The 11,060-nt window shown below is 41.1% G+C and overlaps 1 protein-coding gene across 4 annotated transcripts in view; it reads right to left on the bottom strand.

Annotated features, from left to right (window-relative positions):
- TNRC6B (trinucleotide repeat containing adaptor 6B) overlaps window positions 1-11,060 on the bottom strand; it is a 247,967-nt gene that overhangs the window by 55,639 nt on the left and 181,268 nt on the right. For all 4 annotated transcript variants that reach the window (XM_082665487.1, XM_082665488.1, XM_082665489.1 and 1 more), the window contains 2 exons: window positions 7,429-7,450; window positions 464-802 (listed from right to left, as the gene is read on the bottom strand). In XM_082665487.1, coding sequence (XP_082521613.1) covers window positions 464-802; window positions 7,429-7,450 — 361 coding nt within the window. The remainder of the gene's footprint in view (window positions 1-463; window positions 803-7,428; window positions 7,451-11,060) is intronic.

The following is an 11,060-nucleotide window of genomic DNA, read 5'->3' as shown; positions in this document are numbered from 1 at the left end:
TCATGTGGGATCCTCCCAAGATTCTACATTATCATCTAAGAGACCATTCTCTCTATTCTCCTGGCATTCCAGGAACGTAAACACGGGAGTCTAAGATTCAGAACCAGCCTCTGCACTAGCCTCACTTCCGTCGCCCCCTGAGCACACACCTGTGGGGGAAGCTGGGACTATGGAGGCTCGAACTGTAATGCTCTTGTCTGAGGAGGAAAAAAGGCCCCAAAGAGAGAGGAAAAACAGCAGCGACATTAGACGCTCAGGCCAAGACCACACACACTCATTGGATACCAAAACCCAGTTTCAGAAGAGAAATGCTGGTACACATCTCACACTGGGCTCCTCCCCCATCTTTTGAGTAACCCCAAGCGTCTATATAATTAACGTGGACTTTACATGGGCAACGCAAGCGACATGCTCACTCCCTGCAGCCGCTGTGCCTCCCGTTCACCTGCATTAGGCTCCTCACCTGGTGCGGTCCCACCCTCGCTCTGCAGCAGCGCTCCTGTCACTTGTGCGTTGGGGTTTGCTCCTGGCGCTGTGGAGGGAGGAGGCCCCGCCCCGCCCCCGAGGAGCATGCAGGACGGTGGAGGAGGCTGCCCACGTTTTAGTAACACTTTGTGGTCCTGCTGGCAACGGAATCGCGGCGGCACCTCCCGAGGCATGTAGCGGGCGGCGCTTGGCGGTTGTCCGTTCGGCACTGCCACCCTTTTGGCATTGTTGCCACCATTGACTGGTGGCGATGGAGAGCTGCCAATTGGGCTGGCGGCCGTTGGTTGGCTTAAACTTGGTTTCGTCACTTCGGGCACTGAAAGAGAGAGATTGGGAAACAGACTTTGAGATCAAATTCATTTTTCTGAAGATTATTTTTTTTTTAAATTATTATTTGCTTTTGCGGTACGCGGGCCTCTCACTGTTGTGGCCTCTCCCGTTGCGCAGCACGAGCTCTGGACGCGCAGGCTCAGCAGCCATGGCTCACGGGCCCAGCCGCTCCGCGGCATGTGGGATCCTCCCGGACCGGGGCACGAACCCGTGTCCCCTGCATCGGCAGGCGGACTCAATCACTGCGCCACCAGGGAAGCCCTGAAGATTATTTTTAAGAAAGTTTCCATGAGACCAATTCTAATAAGACAACTCTTCTTTCACCCAACTCTGAGGGACATGGTCTTTCCAGATTCCCCAGCATCTTCAGTTTACCGAAGGTACGGTAAGGGCAACGAGTGATGGTGACAAGGATTCAAAGACTGAGGTATCATGGAATTACATTCCATTCACTAAGGAGGAGAGGGAAGCAAGCACCATTCACTCCCCTAAATCAACAGTGGGCTGCCTAGAAGGTCTAAGGATGCATACAAACCCCACACAAAACCCATGGTAAAGGTTCAAGGCTCTCAGCCCAAGGGCCCTTTCCCTTCATCCACATCATGAAAGACTGGCCTCTGAGAAAATTTCCCCCAAGTCCCTGGACTAGGTAGGCTACGCACCCTTCATTTGGGATCCTGGAACATGCTGTCCATCTCTGTACCACTGAATGAACTGGTTATACTGACATTCTCCATTTACAGACCCTTCTCCCCACCATGCCAGAAGTTCCTCAATGGCAAGAATCTTTCATCTTTCTTTCTCAGGGCCTGGCACAGAGTAGACCCCTACAGGGAACCCCAGGCCTAGAGAATCACAAAATCAACTTGGTTTTGGTTTCTACAGCCACCTGAACTCAAAGACTCTTGGCACTCTGTGTAAACATTAGAAATGTTATCTTTTTGCTTCTGTCCAAAAAAAAAATTAAGTGGACCTTGTGTGTGTTTTTTCAACTGTTCATTTAAAATAAAAATTTCAAAATGTAGATAGTTCTCCTATTTACTTTAAATACTTAAGGTTTTCCCTCACTTTTACAATGGCAAACAGGAAGTACTGGAACATTGAGACGACCGTGAAGCTCTGCAGGACCCCTTGGCTTCCCCTCAACCCTACAGAAAATGTTCCTCTGGATCTGCACCTCCCTTGCTTCATCTTACCAAAAGACTGCCACCCTTTCCAAGAATATCCACCTGGCAAATGCAGGCTGGCAGCAATACAGAAACAATCATTGAGACTGGTAATTCAGATGATTCTGAGGCCCAAATCCTTGACACCCAGAGTCATGTTAGGGCCAGCCCTGGTGGCAGTATTGCTCTAACTGCTGAAATGATGCTGGGCCAGCATGTTGCTTGTTGAACTGGGTCCTTTATGAGGAGAGAGGTACATCATCAAAAATCAGGGGGCCCAATCTATACCCACTGGACATTGGTGAGTACTGTTGAGTGACAGGAAAAAAAAGAGTAGGAGCCTGAACTAGCTGCAAAGCAATGCTTGGGTCTAACCTTAGTCAATCATGAGGCAGTTCTGGGCCTCCTAGTAAGGAAGGGAGGTCAGAGGATAAATGAATGAATGAATGAATAAATAAGTAAATAAACATATTTCTTAAGAAAATAAACTGGTCATTATCTAATATTATTAATATAGTACCCTTTGCATGACTTAGCCAGTGGATAAATAACTGATAATGAATGAATAAAGATGAATTATTTAATGATTCATTTTCTATCTGTGCCTGGAGGATTCCGTAGCACATGGCATTCCCAATCCCCTTTCCCCTTATTATGAGAATCAACAAGAAGCTGACAAAGGCTGGCGGGATTCTTCCCAACCAGTTTTTAGGACAGAAGGAGTTATGCTTCTGCAAGGCTACCCTTCTATAAGAGGGCTAGAATCTCCACTTTAAGGTAACCAGGTTTGTTACATGCCTTCCCTCATTTCTCTAAAATAGAGTAAGACATGGTAAGGAGAGTCTACAGAGCTGAGATCTGAACATCAGTTCGACTAACTTTATAACATTCATAGCATAACCAAAGAAATCTGGTGGGTACTGTGTATTGTGCAAGATTCCCTGCAAAAGCTCCTCAAGGCATTTTCCCACCATTACGTCAGAGGTAGAATGGATCATAAACGATGAAGTCATTGTAAAACAGGACCACCGCTTGACCACTCTCCTTGCAACATGGTGCTCTATTCTGGGAGATGAGCCATTCAAAACTCTAGGACACAGTCAGAAAAAGCCTGCCTGTGATACATGTTAAGAGCAAGCTGTTTCAGGACTTGAATGAATTCTTATTGTTGTTTTTTTTAAAAATTACATCTTTCTGTAAATTCAAGAATTTTCAACATTTAAAAGCCAGTCACAACTCTAGGCACTAACTGGAGGGCAATGCAGCTGTTGGGCAGGATGCCCAATCCGACCTACTTCCGAAAGTCCAACTAGAGACATCAGAATCAGTGCGTGTGCCACGTCATGCTCCAGAAAGTCAGGCAGTAACAGAGGAGAGGGAAATTATGATTAAGTCTGAATTACTTTTTGGGCCCTCTCTCTTCTCTTCTGAACCTTAGTGATTTTAATAGCTTGTGGTGCAAATATTTCTAAAGATGAGCTGCTCAAAATAAGGGCACAGTTTCTTATTTTCCAGAGAGAAAGTCTGTGGCTTAAACGTGATCTCTGCATCAGGGAAATAAAGACGTGAAAAATGCTGGGTATCCTATTTTCTAATTTGCATTCATTTACCCCCAAAAGCCATTTACTTACTCTAATGATTGAATCTTTTCCCCTTCCCTGCTGCCATTATTTAATACCATTCTCATCTTACAGTCTGAACTTCTAATTGCCTCTATTTCTGAAAAACTTCAATAAGATTCTTTTTCAGATAAAAGTATTCTTTAAGAAAATTCCGATACGGGTAGGACCAATACAAACTATTTTCTTTAAACACCTTTTTGTTTCGGTTTTTTAATTAATTTTTATTCTTTAAATACCTTGATGGTACCAAACATCAAAAACAAACAAATAAACAAAAACAAACAAAAAACCCTTCTAGAAATGTTTTAAAAGTAGTAGTTAAAATACAAACAAGCTCTAGAGAAGACATTATTTTAGACTGAAAATTTTCTTGGTGAATAATGAGTTACAATGCAATACAAAAAATCTCAAAGATTGATGACACACAGAGTGGCTGACACACACTCAACACCGTTCGGTAACCTCTAAGCACTGTCTCCATTTCTTTACCTTCCACTCACTCCCCATACTCAATGCACACTGGCCTTTGTCCAGATTGTCTCCCTGGAAGCTTCTCTCCTCGTTAAATGACTAATGATTTCGCTGTCATTCTAATGGGCACTAGTTGGACCTCGGGGGGAGAAAGCTTACCTCAAATATTAATCAATCAGAGTAGACCCAAGGTTATTCAGTGCACGCAGCACCACGCACCCACTGTAATGACTTCTGGAATGGACTCAAAAGCCGGAGTTGTGGCCACTGTACAACAGTGGTCCACCTCCTCAGGTATGCTGATGGGAAAGTGCTGTTTCTCTGCCGTGTCCAAACTGGGTAAAGGTTATGAAGTACTGCTTTGGACAGCAGTATCTGAAAATTTTAATTTATATTGAGCTGGAAGCTTTTCCCTGTTGCTTTGACTCACCAACAGACATTTACCAAGGAACTAAGTGTCAGGCACCAGAGCCCTTCAAATCTTTGAAGATAGTTACCATAGCTTCCCCATGTGGGAAGCATTCCTTGGGAGTTAAACACTCCCCACCCCTTCCAGTATTTAACCCTGCCAGAGGGGACACAGGTTCAAATTCCTTGACCATTCTGGCCCAAACTCTTCATAGTCCATAGAGGTTGATCTCTGTCCCTTTGCATAGAGTGGTGCCCATTACAGGAACTGTGAATCCCTGCCTAGATACTGTATTTCCAGTAATGTAGCTTAAGGTCATGTTAGTTTCTACAAATCGGTTATTTCATACTGATAACTTCCATTAAGCCAACCGTCACCCTAAGATCTAACATCTTTTTAACAATGCTAAATGGTTATGTCCAAACTCTTCCATTACATAGTCTATTTCTTCAATCCTAATCATACCCTTCACCCCTGTTAAATCTGGTCTATTACATCAATCCCACAAACTTTTCCAATTCCAAGACCAATATCCAACAAAGGAGGAGATCAGCTTCTACCTTAAGTGCCTTTTAGTTATTTGCTACTTGAATAGCAGGCCCAGCTCTGGCCCATGTCTTCACCTAACCTCCACTTGAAAGCCCTGTCCTGTTTTCTCCAAAATTCTCACTTTTTTTAAATGATGGAAAATAAAGAAAATATGCTGAATTTACTTTTTCTCTGAAGTACGGACAAACCTTACTTCAGTCCTCTGTACAACCAGAGACTTGGCACTAACACAGTCTTTTTTTTTATATAGGGTCTGTTGGGGAAAGAGAGGTGGATTCAGAGTTAAGGGGAGGCTGCCTGAGGCAGGCACCATCTTTGGGAAGGGGAATAGGACCCAGAAACATCAGCTGAGGGAAGAAAAATGGGATTTAGGCAGACTCGCGCGAACAAAGATGAAGATGTGGCTGTAAAACGGGATAAAAAAGGTAGAAAAATCAGGGCCTCCTTCTACTTATGGTCTAACATACCTCAGGGATAATTTTTATTCCCCAGTTCTAACAATTAAATCCCTTATGAGACCCAAAACAGGCTCTCAGCTCACTTCAGGATTATTTTAATTTTTGAGTGGGAGGGTGGTGGCGATAGGGGGGTATGGAAACTGTGAAACTGTATTCCATTTTATGGTAGGTATGAGAAAAACCCTAAATGGAGGGAAACTTTGGTAGTAAGTAAAAAAAAAAAGTTTAATTTGTAAGGCTTTGGCAGAGAAAAGAGGAATGTGATTCTGAGAAGAGACCTGGTACAAATAAAAAAAAAGAAAGAAAACTCTAACGGATTTTCAGTTTTCCAATAGAAATACCACTTAACGTACAGAGCAGCTTATTTCGACAGCTCAACTGGTTCTTGGAGTCACAAGTATTAAGAACTGTGGCCAGGCCCAGGAACCCAACCACTGTGTTCCAGCAACCACAGAGTCTGGATTTCTCAGGAAAATGCCAATTTTCTCATCTGTTGTCCTCATAAACCATCAAAAAGTCCTATAAATATACTTATATGCCAAAATCCTTTCCTAGACAGTATACTGGTTTAGAAAATATGGACACTGTTCTACTATCAATAACTCTATTTCTATGGTAAAGTATAATTTATATTTAAAACAAGTAATTTATAGATACTTCCAAAATAATGCCTACCCCTGGGTTAGAAACTGGCTGGAAGTACAAGGGGAGAACACTGTTCTCTCTAACTAATTAAAATAATTACAGCTAATAGTAGTTTCTCTCAGTTTATTTTATAAATCACTACAAAGTTCCAGACTATATTCTCTTTGAAATGCTTTTTGATTCGAAATATATGACAGTAATGTCTACTCATCTGAGAATTTTTTAGTTTTCCAGAACTAAGTTTCCTAAGAAACTAGTACCATCTTTATTAGTCTTGCACCACTGTGTGACATACTTGTGGCCTGGTGGTCCAATAAAACGAAACAAAACAATCTAGAAATCAGTCATTAGAGAACCTCCCATCAAGCCTTGGCCTCTCCATGACCCTTTTGTTCCCCCATGTTATAATCACATCTGATTCCCTTCATCCAGGGCAGTGGTCCTCAACTTGGGACATATACTGTGGTCACCCTGCAGAGCTTCCCTACATTGATCTGCTAGGGCTGTGGCCTGGGACCATGAAGGTTTGGGAGGAGACTGGGCTTGCGTGTTTTGACAAGTCTATGCAAATGATTCTAGTGCATATGCTAGCAGAGAACAACATGTTTAAGTAGGTGAGGTTAGGAGTTACAACACTGGCCTCAAGGAATTAAGTCTCCCATTCTTAAGGAGAACTGACCAAAAGTATGACCACTGATTATGCAAGACTGCATGATCAAAATGAACAAAAGAGAAAGAACTGAATACACGTAGACCATTAGAGGTCGAGAAGGACCTCAGGGACATCTGCTTCTGTTTACAACACATCACAATTTTGTAAGAAAGTGCATTATCTTTTTTAAAAGCATATTCCAGGCTCTAGTTCAGAAGACAGCATGAGCATCCTAAATGTAACACTCATTTTCAGACTCAATGCCTATCATGGATCAAGGTGGTGAACAACCCTCTGCAAGGTGGTGAACAACCCATCTGTAAAGTAGGGACCAGTGTGTTGCTTTTGCTATTGTTCTAAGAAAAATTTTGAAAAGGTTCAGTTCAAAATCATGACCTCTTTACTTTCAAAACAAGGTATTACACTGTCTAATCTCTCTTCCCTCCCAAAAAATGTAAGGCCAACTAGAAACACTAAGTACTTTTAATTTGTCATTACTGCTCTTCAGTGACTGCAAACAGCCAAACTTAATTACTCTACACCCACTGTCACGAATCAAGTGGATTGGAGGCTGAGTCAGCAAAGTGTAAAATCTAAACACAAAAGAGCATAAATCTAAAAAGGAAAAAAAAAATCTTACCTTTGGTTTTTTGTTCCGTGACCTGCAAAATAAAGAGACGTGAGTAAATGAGACTTGCTTTCTAATTCTGTATTGTATTCTAAGACTACTTTAATTCTGATATTAGTAATTCAAGGTGTCAGATACATAGGCATACCTAAAATTCAGAAAAAGTCAGTTCAGACATCCTTCTAAACACAATGGCCATATGTCCAGCTATAACTTACACGACCATCATTATGAAAGATTCTAAAACTTAAGACAAAAAAGCATTCCACTCTCGTTAAATGAGGTCGTTGCACTGGGAATGCCATTTCCCATTCGGGGACTGCAATGACTAGAGAAAAGCAAATGGATGAGGCCCAGAAACAAAATTAACTACAGAGACAAAAAGATTTACCTGTGAGTATGGACTCAAACACTTGACTTCAAATCTAGAAAGCAAAGTTTAAGGGGCCATACTCAGAGGCATCAGAGATCACAGTAGGAAAGCTGGATTCAAAACCAAGCTATGCCACTTCCTGGCTATGCGATCTCAGTTTTTAATTTACCTTTTGAATGAAGATAATAACAGTATCTCCTTTGCAGAAAAGGATGCTGTAAGGATTAAATCAGATATCCTACACCAATGCTTAATAACTGCTATTATCATCAAAGTTTATAGAAAATAATGTGAAACAGAAATATTCAATAAGGTTGAAATATATAAATTTTGAACAAATACAGATTGCTTTGTTGAAAGTATTTCTTTATATAGTAACTAATACATTTCTGGAAGTGACTAACTTAAAAGGTTGGATATGCTGAATATAATAATGGGTTTTTGGAGAGTTTGGAAATGATGACTAGGAGCCACACGGAAAACTGCTTCTGCTATTAAGAGGGGAAAATAAAGGAGAGCGTCTAATTATACATGCCCTATAATATTTAAGCAAAACCACAAAAGGTCATGAATAAGAAAAATATTCCAAAGGAAATGCACCAGAATTCCAATAGGGGTTAAATCACATTATTGAGATCATGGGTTATTTTGACCCCCTTTTCCCAACTGTTAATCTTCCAAAAAATATTTTTATATTAGTTTTCCGACTTTTGTAACAAAAATATTCCTATAGAAGAGGTTTAATTATTTGTGGCTGGCAATCATACTAAGTTACTGCTTTGGGTGTTCATGAAAACATGGTCATCTTTGGAAGGTCTGTCCTGTGGCTAACCAGCCCCTTCAAAACGGATTCCAGCACACCAGTGAGTTAAAACAATCCACTTGGATGACCTCCTGGAGTGTTTCTTACATTCTTGCATTAAAAGACAAGCTAATTCTGCTGTACTGATTCTGTGGTAGGCAGCCTCTTAAAATGAATGTGTTTCCCAGTACTAACTGTTACAGAGCTCAATTCTACCGTATAATTTTTCTATAAGGCCACATATCGAAGAATGAACTGATTTGTATCCACATACCAATTCCTTAAGGCAACTGAAGATTTATACCACTGTAAATACTTCTCACAATGCCATTTGGAAGAACAGTTATACAGGAAGTCAATGCCTTCCCTAGCTGTAAGCAACAAACCCAACTAATGTCAAATGTGTCTTATAATGTGGGTTCTGTTAAAAAGAGCTGCCCCCAGACGGTGAAAAGCTGGATGATCAAAACATATGTTCTGCCAACGCTAAACAATGATTCTTTAGCAGCAGGAGACTAACGAACGTGAGTGAAATCCTTCTCTGACACCTCTCTCATGAGTGAAATCTAACAGTTTACTCAGGGATGGTTCTAGAAAGAGCAAACCGCCATAACCACTGAGCATAAAGGAAAAGAAGCTCGTGCTTAATTTCTATGTAGAAAAAACTTAATTTAGCTAAATAAAAGTCAGTTCTTCAGGAAAATTATGTTGCCAGCATCCATTCTTGACCGTTCACTTATTTTTTTAAATACATTTATGTATGTATGTATGTATGTATGTATGTATTTATGGCTGTGTTGGGTCTTCGTTGCTGCGAGTGGGGGCTAGTCTTCATTGCGGTGCACGGGCTTCTCACTGCAGTGGCTTCTCTTATTGTGGAGCATGGGCTCTAGGCACACAGGCTTTAGTAGTTGCAGCACACAGGCTCTAGAGTGCAGGCTCAATAGTTGTGGCGCACGGGCTTACTTGCTCCACAGCATGTCGGATCTTCCCAGACCAGGGATCGAACCCACGTCCCCTGCACTGGCAGGCGGATTCTTAACCACTGTGCCACCAGGGAAGTCCCGACCATTCACTTCTTTTTTTCTTTTTTTTTTAAACATCTTTATCAGAGTATAAATGCTTTACAGTGTTGTGCTAGTTTCTGCTGTATAAAAAAGTGAATCAGCTATATGCATACGTATATCCCCTCCCTCTTGCATCTCCCTCCCACCCTCCTTATTCCACCCCTCTAGGTGGTCGCAAAGCACAGAGCTGATCTCCCTGTGCCATGCAGCTGCTTCTCACTAGCTATCTATTTTACATTTGGTACTGTATATATGTCAATGTTACTCTCTCACTTCGTCCCAGTTTACCTTCCCCCTCCCTGTGTCCTCAAGTCCATTCTCTACGTCTGTGTCTTTATTCCTGTCCTGCCCCTAGGTTCATCAGAACCTTTTTTTTTTTTAAGATTCCATATAATATGTGTTAGCATATGGTATTTGTTTTTCTCCTTCTGACTTACTGCACTCTGTATGACAGACTTTAGGTCCAGCCACCTCACTACAAATAACTCAATTTCGTTTCTTTTTATAGCTGAGTAATATTCCATTGTATATATGTGCCACATCTTCTTTATCCATTCATCTGTCGATGGACACTTAGGTTGCTTCCATGTTCTGGTTACTGTAAACAGTGCTGCAATGAACACTATGGTACATGATTCTTTTTGAATTATGGTTTTCTCAGGGTATATGCCCAATAGTGGGATTGCTTGGTCATATGGTAGTTCTATTTTTATTTTTTAAGGAAACTCCATAGTGGCTGTACCAACTTACATTCCCACCAACAGTGCAAGAGGGTTCCTTTTTCTTCACAACCTCTCCAGCATTTATTCTTTGTAGATTTTTAGATGATAGCCATTCTGACCGGTATGAGGTGATAGCTCATTGCAGTTTTGATTTGCGTTTCTCTAATGATTAGTGATGTTGAGCATCTTTTCATGTGTTTGTTGGCAATCTGTATATCTTCTTTGGAGAAATGTGTATTTAGGTCTTCTGCCCATTTTTGCTTTGGGTTGTTTGTTTTTTTAATATTGAGCTGCATGAGCTACTTGTATATTTTGGAAATTAATCCTTTGTTGGTTGCTTCATTTGCAAATATTTTCTCCCATTCTGAGGGTTGTCTTTTCGTCTTGCTTATGGTTTCCTTTGCTGGGCAAAAGCTTTTAAGTTTCATTAGGTCCCATTTGTTTATTTTTGTTTTTATTTCCATTTCTCTAGGATTTGGGCCAAAAAGGATCTTGCTGTGATTTATGTCATAGAGTGTTCTGCCTATGTTTTCCTCTAAGAGTTTTATACTGTTTGGCCTTATATTTAGGTCATTAATCCATTTTGAGTTTATTTTTGTGTATGGTGTTAGGGAGTGTTCTAATTTCATTCTTTTACATGTAGCTGTCCAGTTTTCCCAACACCTCTTATTGAAGAGGTT

The sequence above is a fragment of the Grampus griseus genome (assembly GCF_964374135.1).
Source record: "Grampus griseus genome assembly, chromosome: 11".
In the NCBI taxonomy this organism is placed as follows: Eukaryota; Metazoa; Chordata; class Mammalia; order Artiodactyla; family Delphinidae; genus Grampus; species Grampus griseus.
The sequence above is the reverse complement of the archived record's forward strand: the minus strand, read 5'-3'. Positions and strand labels throughout refer to the sequence as shown.